The sequence below is a fragment of the Simochromis diagramma genome, unplaced genomic scaffold (genome assembly GCF_900408965.1).
Source record: "Simochromis diagramma unplaced genomic scaffold, fSimDia1.1 OVJJ01000293.1, whole genome shotgun sequence".
Classification (NCBI taxonomy): Eukaryota; Metazoa; Chordata; class Actinopteri; order Cichliformes; family Cichlidae; genus Simochromis; species Simochromis diagramma.
The window spans coordinates 7,027,490-7,051,711 of NW_024386801.1; the positions used below are offsets into that span (position 1 = coordinate 7,027,490).

Here is a 24,222-nt window from a genome sequence, read left to right on the forward strand (position 1 = left end):
CATTTTCTGAAGACTTTTCTGTAAGGCCGGTGCTTCAGTAAGATCTAGTTGTCGATGAAATGGGGCATAAAAGCTAAACTCAGTGTACGCTATTCTGACCTTAAGAAAACATTTGGAGACTGTTGAGGGGGGGAAACTGGTAAGAACTTCATTAAATTGAATTTTTTTCCTCTCTGAATTGGGCATTACCCTCAGATCATCAATTTACTGACACTTCCCCATTAGTTCCCGGCCAAGTCATTTTTTTTAACACATATTTTTTTTAAAATATGAGTAATGGGTGTTCTCATTCTGTCTTTTTCTCTGTAGATAAAGAGAGAACAGAAGAGCTGCTGAAGGCCATTCAGAGGAAGACTGTGACGTTAGACACACTCAGATATAATCCTTTACCACTGTGCAGAAGTCCTCCGGCTCCCTCCACTGGTGAGGCACACGCAGGCAAACGCAGGAAACATGAATGCATGCGCTCTCGATTAATCAGCAAACAACTCTTTAATAAAACCTCTGCTTATCTTTTAGGCGACTCCTTCTCAGCACCTCTGCCGTGTCCGTCAAATGGACACCTGTACCCAGACTCTCCCAGCCCCTCCCCTCCCTATCTTAGCAAACATAAACACCTTCATAACGACTCGCACAAACCACCTGTAGACTCCACGGTGACTCGGCTCCCTCCTCCCTTGGCCCCACATCACGAAAAGGTTGAATTCGTGGAGACACAATCGAACAGGAAGCGCCAGGGCCTCCAGAACGGCGCTGGCACTGGCGCTGCTGCTGCTCAGAAAAAGGAGCCCAGTCAAGTGCAGAATGGGCGGAATCGACCCTTGGAGCGGTTCACCCCTGAGGCCTTCGCTCAGCACTTCCATCAGGCTGTGCTGCAGTCCACACACAGCACACTGCAGAACAAAGGTTAGCCACGCTCCCATAGGTGCATGACCTGATTGTTCTATAATGTTAGGGGTTTGCCACCTAGTGGTGTCAGTGTGCACTGCACTGCCTTTAAAATGTAAACAAAAGTCCAGTTCCTATCACGTTAAGTGAAAATCACATCAAGCTGTTAAAAAGAGCTACAAGGACTGACTTTGCTTTTTGTTTGTTTTGTCTCACTCTCTTCTTCTTAAGGACTCTCAAATTGTGTCCCAGAGGCCGGCGTGAAGGCCGATCCCTCGCAGCCTCACAGCGTCTCTCAGCTGAAAAGTTCAAATCTCATCCATGTCTCTCAGCGTGCACATATCAATGGCCATCACTTCCCTTCTTCTGTAGCCAACCGGGACACTCTAGCCCCACAGGAGAACCTGTCTGAGGATGAGGAAGAGTCCGATCAGGAAGAGGACGAAGAGGAGGAGGAGGAGGAGGAGGAGGATGTTCCAAGGAAGTGGCAGGGCATTGAAGCTATTTTTGAGGCCTACCAGGAATATGTGGACGGTGAGTCAGTGACATAGCACATGCATTACCCCAATAGTCGCTTTTTCTGTGATATGATGAAAACAGAGAAAGTTATTTATATACATGATGTAAAAACATTTTGTTGCATACATAATTGTAAAAGTTGTGCACTGCAAATGCCTACATATACAACTTGCATGTAAATAGTTTTCAGCAAGAGTGTGAGATTAATCTCAGAAGTCGGGTCAAAAATCAGTGAACAGTAAAAGAATTAGCCGGAGATGCAGGGACTCGAATTTGAAATACTTGACTTTTAAAACTTAAGAGTTCTCAACCACCTAAAACCTGCGTCTTAATTTTTTGTAGGCTGTTAATTTAACATATGAACAAAATGTTGTGAATTGAGATATGGAAAACATCAAATGTCTTGGCAGATGTGCAGCACTATGGATTTCTTGGAGAGCTTTATGTTTTCTGGATAAATATAGATCCGTTCGGTTTTATTTATATTGTGCTAAATCACAAGAAGGTGCTTTATATTGTAACCCTATTGTGAGACCATACATTAATAAATTTAACCCCAAACAGTTCAATTCTTTATTACATGATTTATAGTTACAAAAATGACTGCATATATGTAACATTTACTCTTGATGTTCATATATTTTGCTAAAAAACATTCAGATTTTTTTTATTTCTTTGTTAACTGGTCGGAACAGTGGGCTATAGGGGTTGGACCCCCATTTTCCTTTAGCAAAAATTCAATGAGGAAACATTCCTCAGAGATTTTGCTCCACATTGACATGATGGCATCACTCAGTTGCTGCAGATACTCCCCGACATCCCAAAGGTGCTTTATTGGATTGAGATCTGAGTACTGCGGAGGCCATTTGAGTACAGTGAAATTACTGTCACATTTAAGAAACCAGTTTGAAATGATCTGAGATGTTTGACATGGTGCGTTGTCCTACTGAAAGCAGCCACCAAAAGATGGTACACTGTGGTTCATAAAGGGATGGACATGGTCAGCAATGATACTGTATCTTGTATCTTGGGTAGTGGGTGAAAGGAGGCCCTGTTGCTAGCTGACAGTATTGGCACCTGCTGTTGTCCCTCATCTGCTTCATGGTCTGCTGTGTTACCTTTACCTTGTTTGTAATGAGTTACTGCTGCTCTCCTGTCAGCGTGAAGTATTCTGGCCACTGTCCTGTGACCTCTGACAACCCAGAGACAACTGCCACTCACTGATATTTTCTCTTTTTTGGGCCTTTCTTTGTAGACCATAGAGATGGTTGTGTGGGGAAATCCCAGTAGATCAGCAGCTTCTGAAATAATGTCCCTGTGATAACAGTGCAAAGGTTGCATGGACTAATTGTACATGCAGAAGGAAAAGGCATCGAAATGACACTGAAACAATGGACGAACATGATTTAGAGAGACTCAAGTTGTTTTTTGTTTTGTTTTTTTAAATCTAAATTTAAACCCTGAGTTAGCGTCATCTGCTACATACAATTTAGACATCTTTTAGACCTCTAATCAAAAGTAAATAGCTCAGCGGGTACACTGGTGTGTGTGAGCTCAGGGGGGCTAAAATTGGAGTAAAAGACAAGTTAAAATGCAATATAATTAACTGAAACTGCCTGTTTTCTCTTCACAGAATGGAGTATAGAGAGGCAAGTCCTTCACAGTCAGTGTAAAAGACTCGAAGCACAGAACTACAATCTGACCAGAACTGCAGAGCAGCTCTCTATCACTATGGGGGTAAGCTTCATTTTGTGTCTTCCACGTATGTGTACTCTTTGGTGCCAGTGTTGCCATCTCCTGTTGTGGCAATGTAGCTTGGTGCATAAAGCCTTGGTTTCTGTAATAACAGCCGTGTCTATCCTTCGTTTATTAGGAGCTGGTGACTCAGAGGCAGAAAGTAAGAGAGGAGAGGGAGAGACTGCAGGCCCAGCTCGAGCACTTCAGGAGGTGTTTGACTCTACCGAACATTCACTGGGGCAGGGGCCAAGTGAACGGGCACACGCCGAGGTGACCTCTGACACAGACTCTCCAAAGCCTCTGACAGCGGAGGAACAGTAACAAGAACGGGCTGGAGCCGGGCCACTCTCCTCACTCGAAGCACTCGACGGAGCCAACAGTTGTCTTGTTACCCTTTTTGGACAGTCAATTCTGTCACATGACTGGTCCCAGATACACCTTACTACCTGCTATATTTGTATCACAGTAACTGTAATCCATGGTGTCCATGTAGAGCTTAAACGGTCTGATTCTTCCCATGGATTTCAACAACACTGCGTAGCTACGGCAGCATCGTTGTTAGAGTAACGCTAACCACTCCTACTTGAGTTGGCTTTCAAGTACAGCAATGTGAAAAAGAGAGTACAACCTCTTTCAGTTCTAAGGTTTTACTTATCAGGACATAATCACAAAAATCATCTGGTCCTTAACAGCTCAAATGCAATATCAGTTGGACAATAACAGCAGTGTGTCAGAACTAAGTACACCTCACAGTTCAGTAGCTTGAAGAACCACCTTTAGGAGCAATAACTTGAAGTAATCATTTTCTGTATGACTGCAGCAGTCTCTTACATCATTGTGGAAGAATTTTGGCTCAGTCTACTTTACAGCGTTGCTTCAGTTCACTGGGGTTTTCTTGCATTTGTTTATGCATGGCTCTCTCGAGGTCCTGCCACAGATTTTTAGACAGGCTGAGGTCTGGACATCGTCAGGGCCATTGGGCCTCATTCACTAGTATTTATGTAAATTTTTGTTACACAAGCGTGTATGAAAAAATGTTGTTGGAATCATAAATTGCGCCCAGCGCCCTTTTTTGTTTTAACCAACACACGTTTGTTACTGAATCTGAATCCAACAGGATTCTGCAATCTTCATACTGCCACAGCCCGATTTCTCTATATATATGTAAACGCATTGACCTCAAAGCGAAGTAGAGACAGCTGTGGTGATGTTGTTAAGACCTGCAGTGCTAAGGAAGAAAGCAGGAAAAAGTCTGACTGAAGAAACTGAAACAAGTTTGAACAACAGACTATAAAAAAAAAAAAAAGAAAACAGCTGAAGAACGAGGAGCAGCTGATCTGTCCAAGATGAGAAACTCACTCCTTTCTTTTTCTAATATCTGTGGAGAAGTGCCAAGAAACTGGATTTTAAGGAATCATATCCAGCGATATGACAGAAGTCATTTTAATGAAAAAAGAACATTTAATGTAAGATGAGATAAAGGGATATTGGAATACATTTAAATTAAAAGACCTCCACCTTTTCAATTTTTTATTTATTTAATTGTAATTCTGATAATCCTGATTTTATTATTCGTAGTAGTAGCAGGAGCAGTAATAATATTAGTATTTAAAGATAGGTGTTTACATTTTCTGAGACATTTCTCTGTACACTTTGTCAGGGGCACTTCTAAATTTCTTTATAGACTACAAACAAGTTTGCATATTAAAATATCGATGAATCACAGATTTGTGTGTAACCACTGTTTGTGAATGAGGCCCACTGTCTTGCTGCACGACCCAATCTCTGCAAGTTGTTCCACTAAAATCGTGTAATTTGTTCAGATGCAACCTAAGCCATGCTGCCACGAGAGAAGAGGCTTTCTCGTGGCAACCCTTCCAAACAAGCCATACTAGATCAGTCTCTTTCTAACTGTACTGTCATTAACTTTAACATTTAACATGCTAAATGAGGCCTGAGATGCAGCTCTTGGGTTTTTGAAGTTCCTCTGAGCAGTGCAGCGTTTGACCTTTGGGTAAATTTACTGGGGCGTCCACTCCAGGGAATGTTGGCAACTGGTTTGGATGTATTCCACTTGTTAATAATCTTTCACTTAAAAAAAAAAAAAAATTGAAAATGGCCTCATAACTCTTTTAAATCAATTGCTTCTCAGATCACTGCTGATGTCTTATCTCCTTGGCACTTTGTTAAAACACACCTGAATGCTCCTGAGCTGCAAACTTCCAAAACTGCTTTTATAGAGGTTCTCACACTTGCTGATGGTCAATCAATCAGCCAGCACCTAGCTGCTCTTAATTGCTATAGAGGCAGTGAGGGTGTGCTTAGTTTTTCATGCACTGCTTGGAAATTCTGTTATAGTTTTTGGTGAAATTAATAATGACACGGTGTAATGCAGCGTGCTTATCTGAGGTTATAGTTAAATAATGTTAGAACCCAGTAAGGACCAGATCATTTATTATGTGCTAATATGTTCATTCTTAGATTCGAAAGAGAGTGTGCTTTTTTTTTTCCTTCACAAGACTGTATGCCCAGTGTACAGTCATATTTTCATATGGATTTAAAATGTTTCAGTCTACACTAAATAAATGTATCAGCAGGCACATATCTGTAGCTTCTCTGGGCAGCAATGAGGTAATCCGGGTGTGCAATGATCGCCCAGTTGGACCTCAGAAAATAAAAATTGAGTCAAGGAATCAAGCACACCTCAGGCCTTAAACTTGACAGGATGCACTTGAAATGTAAGCAGAGGGAAAACTTGACCGTCCTCTGTATTGTATGTTGTCTGCTTAGTTATATATCTGACAGATGAAGCGGTGTGTGTCGCTGGTAAAAGCTCTACGGAGCGTAGGGAACGTCTAAAATGTCTATATAACAGCAAATGGTATCAATGGCATTTTTTTTTAGGTCAGATTTTTTTTAATGGGTAATGTCACTTGTGATAGATGAAGAGTTTTGTATGCTTTATCGGTTTAACCATTTGTCGTGGGAAGCCATATGCTTTGTTTAAACTGCTGCTGGTCAGAATGAAAAGGTTTAGAAATTTAAGGAGACTGGCACAGTCGGTGTTACGTGACGCTAAAATGATTGAGAGGTGCACTGTGGATGGAGAAACGTCAGTCATGTACCATTTTTTTGGGATGGTACACCCGGGAGTCTGTGTCTCAAAGCCCTTAACATGACCATAAATGTTAGAGAGATAAATAAGTCATTGAAATGCAGATTCTGCATCACTTGAGCGAGGATTTCTTGCAGTTTTTGTCCAATTTCAACTGAAAACTACTTTCAGGAAGAGAAAAGCCAAACTATTTAGTTCACTATTCCAATTCATGTCAAAACTAATTTAAAGAAAGACACCTGTAATAATTATTTATTGTTTTATGCATAACCTAAGCGACAGAATAACAAACTATACCTTTCACTGGTATTTTGATGAGACTTCTTTTTGTTTAAGACAAAAAAATAATGTCACTTGTTCAGTTTCTATCTACAAGCACAAGCACCGTAGCGATCCCGCCCTCCCCTCCAGTTCACCTGACCGTCCTGCGTCACTTTTTCCGTCTCCTCTGCAAACCTGCTGTGAAATCTTGCCTATTTGCTTCAATCCGTTGTTATGTAATTTATTATTTGGGCTGTATAATGGCAATGAATTATTTATTAACATACGGTATATTGCTGTAAATTCGGGTGTAAATTTACATTAAAATACTTGTAAAAACTCCTCACTGTTATTGTTGCATATCTGAGTTTTTACTTCTCTGAAATATTTATCAGAGGTCTGTGTTTGCATTTATTCAGCAAGTGGTCTTACACAGAATAGCTGATTAAAATGTACAAAATGTCATTATGTCTGACCCTCCATAGCTCAAAAAACAAAACAAACCGAGAGCAGCAACAAAAACTCCCAAGCCTTTGGAGGTCTTCAAAGTTTGCATACAAATTGTGCCCTCCATAATTATTATGAATGGATTTAATCATTGTAATTCTCAGACAGCGAGCATCTCCTGTGGACCTGGTGGTTATATTTGAAAGGATAGCATTACCAAGTTTTAATAACAGACTTTAACATGCACTTAAGGAGGCACTCTCAGTTGCTGTGATTGCTAGGTTTAAAAATAGTCCGCATCAATGTGCTGCTGACAGCAAGCCCTCCCTTAGTCATTTCTTCACCTGATATTTTATTGCCTCAGTGTATGGGATTTAAACGACAGAAGTGGATACCGTTTGGATTTTTCTTTTTAATCATTAGTGTAAGGCATGTCTGCACAGGAAAAAAAAGCCCTGATATCTAGTACGGTGTAAAAGTCTTGATACTCCCCTCATTTATTCATATTTTGCTTCCAAAGAGCCGGACTTTGTTTTAATGCTTTTAAAGTACTCTCAAGCAACAATTCACTAGACTTTCTAAAGGTGTTTCAAAGTTTTGCTTTAATTACTGCCTACTTTTTCACTCACTTTTAATTTAGTCCTTGTACCAACCACTTAACACTGGCCCATGAGTTATTACACCAGTAACCTAACTCAAGGGATGAACCAGTGTTATGTTTACACATAACAACTAATCAAGGAACCAATTTTAAATGTATGCACTTTGGCATTGTTTGTGACAGGCTGCTAGTAACAAAGATAAGTTTGATCAACAAGGTGATTTCCAGAGCGCTATTAGCCAAAACCGTGACATATCTTATCAGGGTCTGTAGTGTGTCATTAACAAATCTGAAGTACGTAAATGAAACTGAAACAAGTGGAGGAGAAAAGAACGGTATCTGTAAGCCATGTCCATAGAAAACAAAATCCAGCAATGACCTGACACAGAACCTGAGATTCGACTCGATCTACTATCTACTGTTCACGGACCATCTGAAATGGTCTCACTGTAAAGGTGGCTGTCAAGAAGGCAGCCTCAAGGAAGGGAAATCATGAGAAAAGGCTGAGATGCCAAATTACACAAGAACTAGACTGAAAATCAGTGGCAACAGGTTTTATGAAGTGATGAATCCAAATTTGAAATTGTCGGCTCAAATCGTCAATATGTATGAAGTAGATCAGGAAATGTGTACAACTGTGAGTGTGACCCATTTGTACAACACGGTGGAACATCAGTCATGGATTGGCCTCCCCATAGCCCAGACCTCAGTATTAATAAAGCAGTATGGCGCCATTGCAACAGAGAATGCAACAAAACGCAGCCAACATCCAAAGAAGACCTTTAAATGTCCTTCAAGAAGCCCAGAGAGCTATTCCTGAACATCGGTTCAAGAAATTACAAAAGAAACACAGGCTGTGCTGGAGAATAAAGGTGGTCATACCAAATATTAACTTTCAAGGTTTTTAGAATTGTATGTTTCTGCCTATTTCCATTTATTGCACCTATTTCCCATTCTGTACTCAGTAATGTACTTGTCATATATATATTTTTTAGTCCCAGAATTAAAGGGACATCAGTTTTTGAAAAATGAGCTCTGGTCTCTGTTTTTTTGTTTTTGTTTTTAAAGGGTCTACGTGGTCTCCAGCTCAGATAAGATGGCATAATAATCTATGGTATGGAATAAATACTATACCGTGGATAAGCATTAAGTCAACAAACCCTATCTCAGTTCATTTAAAAAAAAAAAAAAATAACACAAGAGATTTTCCTGAAAAGATTTTTCACGATTGGGAGGTTTTGATGACCACATTTGAACCTGCTGTATGACCTGATGCTCCAAAATCAGCAAAAGATTATTTAACTGCATTCCGTGCAGTGACTGTGAAGACCATAACATGCGGTTCAATTTCACATCCATAAAAACAGAAACTGTTTCTGTGTTCTGCAGCGCAGTGTGATCCTAAACCGATTCTTCTCTCTTATCTCGAAAAAAATGTTTCAACTTCAAAACACAAGCACAAAGTAATTGTTATGTTATATGTCGCTTTATATTTCTTGCCTGAAGGAAAACTTCTGCCTTGACATTTATTTGACAGGTTTAGCCAAACTAAAAGCTGTGCACATAAGATAGAAATGATTACTTTTAGTTTTGCTATCATCAGGCATGATTTAATGCAAGTTCACACTTAGAGCTTGCACCACTCCTATATCACATGCATTTTTTGATAACACCTAAGCAATTTTAGTCAAGTAGGTAGCTGGACTTTGATTATACTACAATATTTCCCCACTGCAAATGACTGCTTTTACTTTTCTAAAACTTATGAACACTTTTTTGAACTTCTGGCTAAAACAGATCACTCTCTTTAAGATGAGAAGGGGATTCAAACTATCGCCCACAAAACATCAGACTTAGATTGTTTTTCTCTACATAACATCTCATCCTGTTGAGAACAAACATCATGGAGAGATGTGTTTCAGTCTCTTTGTCATTGTGATGAATCGTTACCATGTTTTTAATGACCACAGGTTGGAAAATGATTTGGTTGAGAATACTGATACACAGAGGGACAATTCCAGGAGTTTGCGGCCTCCATTAGCATGACTATGGAGATCATCAATCTGCTGCTCGTTCTTTCAAAAAATAGATTTGTTTGAGTGCAATTTTTAATTTCTAACCAACTGCATCTAAGATATGTAACATTATTTGACCATGATGCTTGGCTATTAAGAGCAAAGACATATTCAGTATTATTGCTTATTTATTAAAACTTCCTAGCTTAATAACAATGGGAATATTATTTAAAACATTTTAACACGTTTATTTATTTATGCACTAAGGAGGTGGTGCTGCAACACAGCCAACACCCCTACCTCCCTGCTCATGGAAACATCTGGCTCAGAAAGCTTCTGGAGGCTTATCACCAGATTGTTCTCTGCAGAGACATAAAAGACTAGATGAACCATGGAAATGCAGGCAAACAACTGAGCCAAAAGTCAACATCCATATCACAGATAATCATTAAGTCAACAAACCCTAACTAATTTACACTCACCTGTTACAACAATGATCTCATTGCTCTTGGAGCGGACTCGGAGGGCGCTGAGATCATTCTGAGGGTCAGTATCTCTGATCACGCTCCGGGCTAATGCTCTGCATACTATACAGTCATGGACTGATCCAAAGTTGATCTGATGGGGATGCCTTAAAACTAATTAATTTATTCAGAAATTCATCAGACATTCAGACTTCATTTTAAGATTTTCCTGGATAAATATTCTTTTTGGCAGAGGTGTAGTGCTTCCGGTGTGGTAACCTAGTCATTACCACACAGACAAGGGCCGTCAGTCATGAGGGAAGCTCTCTACAACATCTGGACATAGCCAGTGGCCGTTTGACCCCCCTGCACCTCCTGAAGCTCCATTGTTCCACTGAAGGAAAAAGCACCCCAGACCATTATGCCGCCCCCTACACTGTGGAGCGTTGAAAACATCTTAGGTGGGATCTGCTTGTCCTGCCAGTAATGTTGGAAACCATCAGGACCCTCAAGGTTCAATTTTTTCTCACCAGAGAATAAAACGTTCTTCCAACTTTCAATGACCCGTGTTTGGTGCACTCTTGCAAAGTCCAAACGGTCAGTTCTGTGGTGTTCAAGGAGACGAGGATGGTGAAATTTTTGGGGGTCTTCCACTTGACTTTTTTGTTCCATAACCCTCAGGACCTTTTAAGAAATTCCAAATGACTGTCTTACTGCTCGCACCTCAGCAGTGATGGCACACTGCGAGAGACCCTGCTTTTGCACTTCAACAACTTGACCACGTTCCAAAAGGGAAACTTTTTTTGCCTTTGCCATCAGAACGTCATGACAGTGTGAATACCTGACAGAAAATGACAATGAATCCACATTTTTGCACAGATTTGGCCTTTTAAAGGCATGTGATCCTAAACTTGCGATCAGCTATAAAACAGCCTGTTTCAGTTTAAGCGTTGTTTTCAATAAACTGCATGCTCAAAAGAATGTTTTGTCTCACTCACATTTCTTCTTGCTGCATATTGAAGCTCTACTTGGAACCTTGTTAAGCTCCAACCATGCAAAATATGATTTTTTGCCATTTTTCAAGTGTTCTTAAACTTTTGATTGTATATAACGCTGGTATTGGTATTACGATTGATATACTTTGTTTCTATCCTCTAAGTTTAGTTTGAGTTCACTTAACTGTGTAACAAATTTTTTTTTGGAAATTAAAAACATGTACCATGAATAATGTCCGAACCTTTTTGGTTTGACTATTTTATTTATTGTCTGTAATACATTTAAACAACAGAAGCTGACCCAAAATGCTTTAGACTCAGGACGATCTATATTCCAGGTCTCCAGAAAGTGATGTTTTAAAATAAATAAAAAGCTGAAAGGTGTTTTACTTTATTAAGTAATTATTGTGCAATCACTGTGATTTAGTGGTTGTCAAAATGTTGTCATGAACAGTAACTTGAAAAAATCCTAAAACCTGACATGACATGAAGCAGGACAGACAAACCGACACTGAACTGAAGGAAACAGAGGACTTAAATACACAGACGGGTAATGAGAGAAGTGGACATACCCGGGGAAACACAGCTAACGCAAATAAACAAGATGCCACAGGGGAAGTAAAACTAAACAAATTGAACATGAAAACACAAGACTTTCAAAATAAAACAGGAAACATGGAAAGACATGAACTGGGACACGCAAGCTTACACAAGAGACAGCGAGAGGGAGCGAGAGAGGGACACAGAGGAGAGAGACACAAAGGGAACCTACATAGACAAGGAGATAACACGTGACAAACAGAAAAAGACTAATAAACAAGGAGACACGGGTGAATCACAAAGACTAAAACTCACCCAGAGCATCCTGACCAACTGTGTCACAGTCTGGTACATAAATTGCTCTATTGCTGACCGCAAGGCACTGCAGCAGGTGGTGAAAACCGCTCAGCGCATCACAGGGACTCCACCTGCTGCCACTGAGGATGTCCACAAGAATAGATGTCTACGCCGAGCAAACATCATTCTCAGGGACTCCTCTCATCCTGCCAAGACACTCTTCCAGCTCCTCCCCTCCAGAAGGCGCTACAGGACCCTTCAGACTAAAACCAGCAGGTTTAGGAACAGCTTCTGTCCCACAGCTGTCACCCTACTGACCTCAGTCCCCTGCTGAACCTTTTCATCCACACTCACTCAATCCTTCTACACTCCTCCCCTTATCCCTCCTAGTGACCACGATCATTGCTGTCATTCATTCTCAACATTCACCATATTCTCACATTGGTTACGGCTATAGATTTTAGGACACTGACATACATAGTCTCTGTTATAATGCGTACACTGTTATAGTCAGTTCAGAGCGCTACGCTTCCACTACTGTAGATATATTCATAGCACTCTGTAGATCTGTTTGCCACACACTGGTACATCTATGTATGTATTTATGTAGCACATCTGTGTATTTGTTCATAGTACATCTGTATATTTGCCCATCTGTATAGCAATGTAGAACATCTGTATGCTATACAGGCCATCTGTATATCTGTACATATGTATACAACAGTATACATATGCACACACAATGTACATTTGTCTATAGCTCATCTGTATATTTGGTCTCTCTGTACATAATTCTGTTCATAACTATTACACCACTTATCCTGCCCTTATCTGTATATATCTGTATATTTGTTCTCCACTTAACTTATCTGTATATAATCTGCTCTTATTGCACTTACTGCTCTTGCACTTCTGGTTAGATGCAAACTGTATTTTGTTACCCTGTATTTATACATGTGTATTGGCAATAAAGTTGAATCCTAATCCTAAACCCTAACTAATAATAACGATACAGGAACTTAACATAAGAAATCAAAAATACAAAATAAACTTAAAATATAGTTTGTATTTTGACACTTTATAGGTTAAAAGTATCAGTATTGGTATTGTATTAGCAATAATGGACCTGTATTTACTTGGTATTGTTTTTTTGTTTGTTTGTTTGTTTTTTAATTTTAAAGCATGACATTATTATGTAGTTGTAGGAGTAATTTCTTGAACTAAGCAATCATTGTGGTGTACCAGTTTAAGATGAAAAAATATACATAAAATCAGGCCTTTACTCATGTGTTATTACTGCTCCAGCACAGTATTGACCTAAATTATCAAAAGTGAATACATACTTTAACTCACTGTGCCAGCACCTTCTTTCCTCAGTCTCATTTCTTGAGGATGACAAGAAACAGTGTGGTTCTTGGACAATGACAACTTTGAGAACCTGTTCTTGAAAAATATCAGCGAGCTCATCAAGCGGTACTGTACCAACCTGGAATGTAACTGATTTGCTTTTCCCTTTTATTAATTTGCATGTTTATGGACATCAGCTCGCTTTAATTCTATTCATTCTGACATAAACGTTTCTTCTGCACTTCCAGGTGTTGATCATCATAGACGTGAAGCCCAAAGATCTCAGTCCGGCATACAGAAGTGTACATCTCCCTGGATGAAATCCATGATGTCAGTGAATGTTAAGTTGCACCAAAACATTTCGAGACGAGTATTAGTTTATTTATCCAAGACATTTAAACGTGTCACCAGTGAACTGAAAAAATAACGCTGTCTTGCCATCTAGTGGTGACAGTGTGCACAGCCTCACAATGTATGTGGTCTTCTTATGATGTGATTAAAAATGGCTTTAAGGACAGACATTGTTATTTTGCCTCCTTCTTTTCTTCTCTCAGCTGAAACATTCATCTCATCCATGTCTTTCAGCGTGCACACATCAATAGCCATCACTTCACTCCTTCTGTAGCCAACCAGGATACTCTAGTCCCAAGGGAGAACCTGTCTGAGGATAAGGAAGAGTCTGATCAGCAGGAGGAAAAAGAGGACGAGGAACAAGACGAATAAAGTATCAGGGCAATGAAGCTGTTTCTGAGACCTACCGGGAGTATGTGGATAGTGAGTCAATGTCAAGATAGTGGAATGTGTGTACATACGTTACCTCAAGGGTAATTTGTATTTGATATGACGGAAACAGTTAAAAAGTGACCCATATAGTGGATATAAAAACAAATTTTTTCATGTAATTGGTTCTCAAAATATTTGATACTGATATGCAATGCTAGGCATACACCGTATTTGACATTTATTGGATTATATAATGATCCAGAGGTGACTTGGTATCCAGAGGTTAAGGTGATAAATTCCCTGATTCTGGGAACTAATGTCCAATGAGTTCAAAGAGTCCATTAGAACATTCATCTGGGACAGATGTGTGATACTCTTTGGCATCATCGTTGACCATAACCATGACCGGAAGTTGGAAAATTATGATTTGGAAGAAGACGCTGATACACACGGAGACAATTCAAAGAGTTTGCAGCCTCCATGAGTATGAGGATGGAGCTCATCAATCTGCTGCTCTTCCTTTATGACCTTTTTACAAGCTAATCATTCAAAAAACAAACAAACAAACTGAAAAATAAATCTAAAATTTGCTTTCGTACAATTGTGAGTTGAAAGATGCATTTGTAGCACCTGGTGACAAGGCTATGTGACATAATTTGACCATGGTGCCTGGTTATTTAAAGGCAGAAAAGATAAATAACAACAGAAATATTATTTAAAACATTTTAAAACTTTTCTGTCTTTCTTTCTTTTTCTTTTTGCACTTAGCAGGTGGTGCTGCAACACACCCAACACCCCTACCTCCATGCCCATGGAAACGTCTGGCTCAGGAAGCTTCTGGATGCCTATCACCAGATAGTTGTTCTCTGCAGAGACATAAAAGACAAGCTGAACCATGGAAATGCAGGCAAACAACTAAGCCAAAAGTCAACAACTACATCACAACAACTAAAATCATTAAGTCAACAAACCCTAACTAATTTACACTCACCTGTTACAACAATGATCTCATTGCTCTTGGAGCGGACTCGGAGGGCACTGAGATCATTCTGAGGATCAATATCTCTGACTGCGCTTCTGGCCAATACCACAAGTTGTCGAAGTTGCCCTGCATATTGTAGAGTCATGGACTGATCCAAAGTTGATCTGATGGGAACACCTTAAAAGAAATTCATTCATTCAGAAATTCATCAGACATTCAGACTGTATTTTTAATATTTTCCTGGATAAATATTCTTTTTGGCAGAGGTTTAGTGCTTCCTATTTGAATAGCTGAGAGCATCAGTCATGCACATGTTTGAGCTGTTACTTGTTTACACACACTGATCAGGAATAACTGAGCAAAAGTGATCAAACAGATTAAATTTACAAACATAAAGTCATCTGTCTGAGCATTTTCATCAGTTCTTACATGGTGCTTTCAGTTCCCTCCTCCCTGGATATGTCTTCTCTCTCTGTTTCACACTATCCTGTGGGACTCTTGCCCACACACTCTAACTTTGAGGCCCTCTCACTCCCTCTCTTATTCTCTAGTGAATTTTGAATGTCACAGTTACAGATGTATGTGACAGCTCAGGTGGAGCGCAGGATTCATCCAGAGGAGAGCTGCTTTATTATTATTTATTATTATTATTCCACGGTGTAAACCTGGACTCTAACACTTGATCTAAGCACACATTTTTTCTTCTTCTGTATGCCATGTGAGCTTATGTATTTTTTTTTAATTACTACTAAATACTGTAACATTCAGACATTAATCTGCTCTCATTTTTTTAGTCATTTTTTCTCTCAACTGTTGCATTTTCACAGATATTTAAATGTTCTATATTACAGATCTGAGAGAAGGAGAAAAACAAACTACATAAAAATGATTTTTGGTGTTGCAGAGCTTTATGACTGCATAATTTGACAAAAAATCTTAAACACTGCAAATCTATTATTTAAAAAAAAAATATCTCAGTTGCCTAATGCATCTTGTACCGTGGCTTCGCTGTAGTTCTCTGAAAGGGAAACCAAATACAAATGAACTACAATAATAACTGTGTCCATGGACCAGATTTATTAATGCTCTCCTCTAGAGCACAACTATCTTTTGGCATTAAAAAGCAGCTGTTGGGATTTAATGAAGAGGCACGGTATCGGTTATGGTACTGAAAGCAGTTTAACAGTAAATTTAACATAGTAAAAGCTGACATTATATTGTTTTGGGGGTTTGTGACAGTTAGAGTGCTCAGTTATTTGAAATGAGAAGGCTAAATGTTATCAGAGAGTGTGTAATTTTAAATGGAAATAGACTGGTACTTACACGGCATTTTTCTACTTTAACTGAGCACTGAAAGTGCTTTGTGGCGGGTGGATGACTCAAAGCTGTGAGCACAGCACTCTGTCCTATAACACTTCATTCTGTCCTCATGTAGAATGTTTAGAGCTGAGTCCCTTTCTGGTCCTCTGTAGTAATAGTATTTTACTGAAACTGAGCAAAACTGAGCTGCATTTCAGCTTTTCAACTGCATTTCTGCACAGAGATCAATACAAAATGAAAACATCTCTTCACACCTTTTTTCAGCAGTGTGTACACAGAGCGATTTGGATCGTTCTTCACGCACATGCTCACGTTCTAATGGCAAACAGTGTTGGTGTAAGAAAACGTGTTAACCATGCAGTTACACTGTGTTATTTTTGTTAGGCAATAACTTGCTCCTTTGTAATCCTTCATGGAGCCACTAATCTGTGCTGCTCTTGCTAGTTATTTACTGAAATGAACTGTCGATAGCTATCAGCTACAAAACTAACACCGTGCCTCTTCGGAAAACCCCAATTGTAACTTTTTGACACCAAAAGAGGGTTTTAAGCTGCCGCAGACCATTATTTTTGTCTTTTACCTTTATTAACTTTCTTCCATTGCAACTAATTATAACATCCATGAATATTTTATTTCCTCTGTGAAAAAAAGCGACAGAGCATCATTCTGAGCAGTACTGCTCTGCTTTTTGGTGTTGCTTACCATCTGGATCGACGACTAGCGTTCCAATAACACCTTTAGTGGCTTCAATCCTCTTCATTTGTGCCTCAACTTCCTCACCCTGCTCAACCAAAAACATGATCAGGCGCACGTTTACATAAAAAATGTGGCTTTTCCAGAACTGATAAAACTGTAATCAACCTGATGATTGAGGGATTTCGTGTCCCATTTAAAGTTAGAAAATGTTAAATATATTCTAAAAGAAAAAAAAAGGACATTTTTATTAATGTATGGCCTATTTACACCCTGCTTCTCGACTGTTAGTGCGATAACAAATTGGAATGATTTATAACAATGTCTTACAAGTATAAGTGGCAGCAGGCATACAAGTAATGGGAGTAAAGTCACCCCCATTTGACTTTACTTACTTATCGGAAGTGTCATTCATTTTCAGATACTAAGTGTAGCTTGCTAGAATCAAATGACAGAACAAATACTAAGGCTTTCTGTCTTATATAGTTCATAATCCATCGTGATTGTGTGATTAGTTTCGTATAATATTACTGAAATGTAGTAAAGAGAAAATAAAAATATAACATAATAAATGAACACAAAATTAAATATAAAGCCAAGACTCCTACTTTGAGCGGTTATTTGATAGTGGTTTGTATCATTTCGGGTTGTAAAGCTGTTATAATACTTGTATCCCCTTAAAAAGAACGGTAGCCGATGAGTACTGGCAGGTTGATGTATTGTTCACCTTGTTTGGTAAACATAAACATTATTAAAGTTATCATTATGTAGTAAAAAAGTTTTTCATAAAGTCGTACCATTTCGTCGGTGTTCAATTGCCTTCTTGCTCTTTTTTGTGCGTCTCTACGGTCTCTCTGTTGCCAAGAGAAACGGAAGAGACGTCAGGAGCGAGCGGAAGTGTAGCGTAGCCGTCATTGTGTGGAGGTGTGTTGTGTTCTGTTTATCCTGCCTGCGAAAATGCCGGAGTTAGCGGTGGAAAATGTGGTCGTTCACCCCCTTGTGTTGCTCAGCGTGGTGGATCATTTCAACAGGTCAGTGAGATCTGTATTTAAGTTCCGTCTTATTATCAATATTGGACTCCAAAGTGTCCTGAAGTGTGACGCCGCAGCTAGGCTAAGCTAAGGTTAGCCATGCTGAGTCAGAGTGCCGTTAGCTAGTTAGCTTCTTAAAGTGTCAAGGTACTGTATGAGCTGTTAATGAATCCTTAAAACAATGTTAGTCATTAGCATTTCTACAAACTAATCCACGTACCCGAACAGTTTGATCTGGTGTCATTAAACATGACGGAGCTGTGCACTGACTCTAGCTTAGCTTACAGGTTAGCTAACGAGTCAGACTGTATAGACTCCATTGATTACATTTTTACAGAAATCTGTGACGATAACAGCTTCCTCTGCTCGTTTCTTTTTTAAATTCTTGAATCTACAGGATAGGAAAAGTGGGAAATCAGAAACGAGTGGTCGGTGTCCTCCTGGGGTCATGGCAGAAAAAAGTTCTGGACGTCTCAAATAGTTTTGCAGGTAAAGTACATCCTCAGACATCTTTTCACCTTAAAATACTTAAGCCAAGCATTTACACTGTCAATTTCCACTGTAATATGTTTATATCTTTAGAAAATGTGTGTTCACGGAATGTGTTTTAGTTAGAACAGTCAGAAACGGACACTTTATGACTCCAGTGCCCGTGTTAGGTTCTTGATTATCTTATTCCCACATATCTTTTAACTTTATAGTCTACCAAGTCCAGCAGCATCTCACAGTCTGTGATTTCTGCTTTATTTTATTTTCTTGCATTTAATAACCATTAAACATCTTTGTCATTTGAAGTTTGACACAAGCATGTCCACTAAACATATGGGTGACCAACCTGATTCATTTTCTGCCATGTTAATATAGACAAATGCTGCTTCTAAAGCAGTGATAAAACATTTGTTCAAACACTTATGTTTGTTTTCATTTTAAAGCTTGGAATCATTTTTATGAAGTTGTATGTGCCTGGACATGGCGCAGTGCGTTCATAACAGCCAGTTTTTACCCAGATTGTCCTGACAACACATCATCACTACCTTTAAGGGCTCAGTACACTGGTCACGTTGGTGACTTCCTGTGCTATCGGTAGCGTCAGCACACAGCCGGTGTATAATTTAGCCGGTGCAGTGTTCTTCTGAATAATTGATCAGACAAAATCTCCACATCAGCGCTGATATAGGAGGAAGAGAAGTCAAAAGCAAAAATAAAGCATTTTTCCACAAAGTCTCATCTTTTCAGACTAATGCAACATCTCCCTTTGTATAAGCTGTGAATCTCTTTTGTAGTGATATAGCATTAAAACAGTGGTCAAAACTGACAGTTACACACTTGTGTCTTCAACACAAGTCTGCAGTGGCACAACACACCAGATTACAAAAATTGAGAGGTGCACAGCTGGCAGAAACAGACTTGCGACAGCAGATGTGACGTCAGTTTATATTCAGCTTTGCTATACAGTGGATATAATGGGGTCTTCACACCTACAAATCCCTATATGCTCTTGCTCCCCAGTATTTATCTGACATTCTCCTCCCCTGCGCCATATCCTTATTCATTTAATTATTATTTTTCTTTGTTCTAACTATTAAGCGATTACAGGACACCAGTGTAAAAATAAGTGATGTACCAGTTTAAGAAGATCTATTAAGTCAGGGTTGTCTCATGTCTCATTACTTCCTGCTACAGCACAGAATATGTATTCTGAGCCAGTTTTTAAACACACTCTCAAGTTGTTTTTGTTTTTTTTCCTCCCCAGTGCCATTTGATGAGGATGACAGGGATGACTCAGTTTGGTTCCTGGACCATGACTACTTGGAGAACATGTATGGCATGTTCAAGAAAGTTAATGGTAAAAGCAGTGCTTCTGTCTCTTAAATTAGTATGTTTTTAATGTTAGTGTGTCATTCATACATTTGCGTTCACTTTTTCAGCCAGAGAACGAATAGTTGGCTGGTACCACACAGGACCCAAATTACACAAGAATGACATTGCCATCAATGAGCTCATCAAGCGGTACTGTACCAATTCGGTAAGTAACTGATTTTCTTTTTCCTTGTATTAATGTGCATGTTTGTGGACATCAGCTCGCTTTAATTCTAATCATTCTGACATAAACGTTTGTTCTACACTTCCAGGTGTTGGTCATCATAGACGTAAAGCCCAAAGATCTCGGTCTGCCCACAGAAGCATACATCTCTGTGGAGGAAATCCATGATGTAAGTGATCGCTAAGGGGCAACAAAAGTTGGAACAAGTACTTTGTTTGGTTGTTTTTCCTCAGATCAGGTTAAAAAAAATCTTAATTCATATGGATAATTCCTTCTTTCTAGGATGGCACTCCTACGTCCAAGACATTTGAACATGTCACCAGTGAGATTGGAGCTGAGGAAGCAGAAGAAGTGGGAGTGGAGCACCTGCTGAGGTACTGAACAAACATTTGAATTTAAACACATTAATGCTACACTGTTAGTCGAATAGAGATTTCAATAAACAAACAATAAGTGGCATAACAGTACAGAGCATCAACTGTGCATTGCTAGGGCTGCATGATTATGGCAAATTTTATCACAATTATTTTGATTGGTGTTGAGATAAAAATTGATTTTAGTGACAAAAATGTTTTAATTGGACTTTGATATAAACATAACTCTGCTTTCATGTTCCTGCTGATGTAAAAAATTCTGCATCAACATAACATGCATCCTCGTTCGCCTAAATTGCACCTCTCAGAAGAAGAAAAATAGAAATAAAGAAATTGGACCAAAATTTAACACACAATTAAATTAACCGGGCACTGCGTTCACTTTTACACTGTGCTTCATTTGTTTTAATTAAAACATTTTTGCCGACATATAAAATGTTTATTCAGCTGGCTTAAATGCAGAAAAGGCAAAATATAAAATCCTTTATAATAGAGCAGGGCAATATGGCCAAAAATATTTATCACGATATATATTTGAAAATTTGCGATAACGATATAACTGACGATATAATTGATGCGAGACAAAATACAACTCCACAACTTTACTAGCACAAAAAACCCCATCCATTTATTTTCACTTGAACAAGCAGCTGTTTTTTTTATGTGCATTAAAGCTATATAAAAATTTAACAGTGCAAATGCAAATTTCTTGCTGAAAGTTTAACCAAAAGGCATTTCCAGTAGAAATGGGCTGACATATCCTAAGCATAACCATGTATAATATCCAGTGAAGTTAAAAAGAGGTGCCTTTCAACATTAAACTGCAGTGTGCCAAATAAAAAAGTAAAATACGTATTTTTCAGACCATTAGGTGCACGGGATTATAAGACACATTAAGCGAAACAAAGTAGTCAGATAAATCAAACTTTATTCAACTCATTCTTCTTGCTTCCTCCACTTCTGTACAATTGATTCATTAATGCTGTATTCTATCACAGCTGCTCTATTCCCATGTTGTTGCAGTATATTAATGACTAACCTTGTATTGTGGATGGATTATCTCAGTTGTTCTCGTGACTGAAGTTTGGTGCATTTACAGCATCCTGCCATGCGATTGCATTTGTCTCTAACCATCAGGAACCTTCACGTTAACTTTTATCGAGTGGAAAGGTGTTAGTGTTCATCCTCCAGCTTCACTGTTTATGTTATGCTAACATAGCTGTGTTGCTAGCGATCACGTAGCACATCATTATATACCACCTAGCCCAACTTCAGTAACCCTACAAACATCACTGCTGTTTAGTTTCCTGTCTTCATTTATGTTGGAAGTGATAGCAGAGCTGTACGTTTGAATTTTTTCAGAAATATCTCAGTCAGAACATGCTATATCATGCTTAGGTAACTAGCGAGCTAACTTCCGCTAACTTCCTGCTAACTTCTAACTCCGTTAAATGTAATAAATTCTGTTTTCATGGATGCCTGGATGTTAAACTTAATAGTTATACCCGGTAAAGCAGCAATGCTGATCGTTTTATTAAAGATGAAAGAATTTAGACAGTTTATAACTCTCAGTGATGCTGCAGTGTTCGTTTGACTGTGGGAATGAAGGGTACGGAGTTTAGGACCCAGATTACTCCCAGATTTACGAGTACCTTAGTCCGACAAATACGGCAATAACGACGGCCCGCTTGCATGTTCTACAAAAAAATGTGCTTTGGTTGGTATCTGACGGACAAACACCAAACCAGCTCCACATAACTGAAGTGGCACCATTTTTACAAACCAATTCTGGTTCATCTGTTTCACTCAACAATCCGCTTTCTCCCCTCTCACATTCCGTTACCCATGCTTTTTCGGCCATGTGCGTATGAAAACAAAAGCACTGCGCATGCGTGTTTTACCCATATTCTATGGCGATATTTCATTTTCTTATCGTTGCCTAACATTGTACCGGTATTACTGTGAACGGTATAATATGGCCCAGCCCTACTTTGTAACTGCATGGATGTGAAGTGACAAAGTTCTCATGAGTTATGATATACCTCTTCATGTCCCATGCAATATTTAGTTGTTCTTGTCAAAGGGAATAACATATCTTTTGTCCACTGTCCTGATCAATTTCTTGCAGTCTTTGTTACTCACTGTCTTTAGTGAACATGCGCCTCTGACCAAGTGTAATGTGGTTGTGCTGAGGATACATCACATTAGCAACCACTGCATTGTTTTTTGGCCTTAACATGCATAATTATACTGCACTGTGTGTTTGTTTGTTTGGGGGTTTTTTGGGGGTGGGAACACACAAATGAGGAGAAAATAAAAAACAAGTTGATTCTTGTTCACATGTGTGAGCCAAATGTGACACAGCTGCATCCCCTCTACAGAGACATCAAAGATACAACGGTGGGCACACTATCACAACGCATCACAAACCAGGTTCACGGCCTAAAGGGACTCAACTCTAAGCTGTTGGACATCCGCTCTTACCTAGAGAGGGTGGCTGCTGGCAAACTTCCCATCAACCACCAGATCATCTACCAGCTGCAGGATGTTTTCAACCTGCTGCCTGATGTAAATCTACTGGTAAGTTGTTTATGTTTGAGGTCTGTTTACTTTATTTTTAATCTGGCAGCTTTTTAAGTGCAAGAGATTATAAAACACGTATAGCTGTATGTTACTTTGGGAATTTCATGTTTGCACTAAATTAAAGATGTGGCTGTTACCTTTTTTTTTTTCTTTTTTCTTTTCATTAAATTTTTACAAATACTTTAATAATCAATGCAGAAACGTAATAAGGAAAACTGTGTTTAGTGTGATAGTGTTTTTAAACAAAACTCAAAAATGAACTGGCATTTTCAATATCGTGATAAAATATTCATATGCCTTACTAATGTGTGTTTTTAATTGCTGTGATAAACAAAACCTTGGGTGTGAATATGAGCTCTGTGTGTGTGTGTGTTTGTGTTTGGGGGGGGGTCTTATCGTAAAAATCTGTGGTCAAATACTGCATCAAATAGCAATATTAAATGTCTTTTATTATACATAATAAACTACTAAGATGTTTGCTGGGATAATATGTACGTTTTTTTTATTTTGCAGGAGTTCACAAAAGCCTTTTACCTAAAGACCAATGACCAGATGTTGGTGGTCTACTTGGCCTCGCTCATACGCTCTGTGGTGGCTCTGCACAACCTGATCAACAACAAGATTTCCAACCGAGATGCAGAAAAGAAGGAAGGACAGGAAAAGGAGGAAGGCAAGAAAGAGAAGAAGGATGACAAAGAGAAAAAAGATGACAAGGAGAAAGAAAAAGATAAGGAGAAGGAGAAAGCAGATGGTGCCAAGAAAGATGAGAAGAAGAAAAAATAGTGAGCATTCTTCCTCTGCGGTCCTCTCTCAAATCACACCGCCATCTTCTGGATGGTGCTCTACTTTGTGTCCACAGGCACAGCTCTGTATGTGGGTCTCGGGCTAAAAGTAGGACTCTATATGGGGAACGGTGTCATTTGAGATTTGGTCTCATGGTCACAAACGGCACTCTCAAAGACTTGTTATCCTACAGAGATGATGTTGTTTGCTCGTCGGTGTTGGCCAGTGTGAGAACATGCTGTGTCCTGTTTTCATAGTTGCCATAGCCTCGATGTTGCAAACACCCGGTGTTGCTTTTTTTCTTTTCTTTTTTTTTTTTTTTTGTATGTTCGAGGAAATGTTTCTGTATCACTCATTAAACTTGGATCATATTATAAGATGATTGTTCTGATTCTGTCTTTACATTTTTACACATTGTTTATCCTTAATATTTAAAAGCAGACATGTGGTAAAGTCACTGTTA

General features: G+C 39.0%; 3 protein-coding genes across 10 annotated transcripts in view; 2 read left to right on the forward strand and 1 right to left on the reverse strand.

Moving 5' to 3' along the window:
- Window positions 1-6,862, forward strand: part of LOC120729671 (genetic suppressor element 1-like) — a 39,488-nt gene extending 32,626 nt beyond the window's left edge. For all 7 annotated transcript variants that reach the window (XM_040025432.1, XM_040025433.1, XM_040025434.1 and 4 more), the window contains exons 12-16: window positions 310-423; window positions 520-906; window positions 1,120-1,422; window positions 3,041-3,144; window positions 3,281-6,862. In XM_040025432.1, the coding sequence (XP_039881366.1) occupies window positions 310-423; window positions 520-906; window positions 1,120-1,422; window positions 3,041-3,144; window positions 3,281-3,418 (1,046 nt within the window). In that variant the 3' untranslated portion in view covers window positions 3,419-6,862. The remainder of the gene's footprint in view (window positions 1-309; window positions 424-519; window positions 907-1,119; window positions 1,423-3,040; window positions 3,145-3,280) is intronic.
- A 6,912-nt stretch (window positions 6,863-13,774) lies between these two features.
- LOC120729678 (dynein light chain roadblock-type 2-like) lies at window positions 13,775-17,863 on the reverse strand. Of its 2 annotated transcripts, none has more exons than XM_040025454.1 (5): window positions 17,742-17,863; window positions 16,954-17,032; window positions 14,941-15,108; window positions 14,751-14,815; window positions 13,775-13,883 (listed from the first exon to the last, which is right to left on the reverse strand). In XM_040025454.1, exons 1-5 carry the CDS (start codon window positions 17,742-17,744, stop codon window positions 13,866-13,868), a joined length of 333 nt encoding a protein of 110 aa, XP_039881388.1. In that variant the 5' UTR covers window positions 17,745-17,863; the 3' UTR covers window positions 13,775-13,865. The 2 variants fall into 2 exon arrangements, with proteins under 2 accessions (XP_039881388.1, XP_039881387.1); XM_040025453.1 differs by having other exon boundaries at window positions 13,775-13,887.
- psmd7 (proteasome 26S subunit, non-ATPase 7) lies at window positions 17,858-24,141 on the forward strand. Its single transcript, XM_040025450.1, has 8 exons — window positions 17,858-17,975; window positions 18,373-18,464; window positions 19,729-19,821; window positions 19,904-20,001; window positions 20,108-20,188; window positions 20,302-20,393; window positions 22,775-22,973; window positions 23,490-24,141. The coding sequence occupies exons 1-8, from the start codon at window positions 17,902-17,904 to the stop codon at window positions 23,757-23,759; spliced, it is 999 nt and encodes a 332-aa protein (XP_039881384.1). The 5' UTR covers window positions 17,858-17,901; the 3' UTR covers window positions 23,760-24,141.
- Window positions 24,142-24,222: the final 81 nt, after the last annotated feature.

Coding starts and splice junctions, on each gene's coding strand:
- LOC120729678 (XM_040025453.1), bottom strand. Junction 14,816..14,940: donor TGAGATCATTGTTGTAACAG/GTGAGTGTAAAT, acceptor ATGTCTCTGCAG/AGAACAACTATCTGGTGATA. Junction 13,888..14,750: donor ACGTTTCCATGGGCATGGAG/GTAGGGGTGTTG, acceptor CCTTATCCTCAG/ACAGGTTCTCCCTTGGGACT.
- psmd7 (XM_040025450.1), top strand. CDS start 17,902: ATGCCGGAGTTAGCGGTGGAAAATGTGGTCGTTCACCCCCTTGTGTTG. Junction 18,465..19,728: donor CGTCTCAAATAGTTTTGCAG/GTAAAGTACATC, acceptor TTTCCTCCCCAG/TGCCATTTGATGAGGATGAC. Junction 19,822..19,903: donor CATGTTCAAGAAAGTTAATG/GTAAAAGCAGTG, acceptor TCACTTTTTCAG/CCAGAGAACGAATAGTTGGC.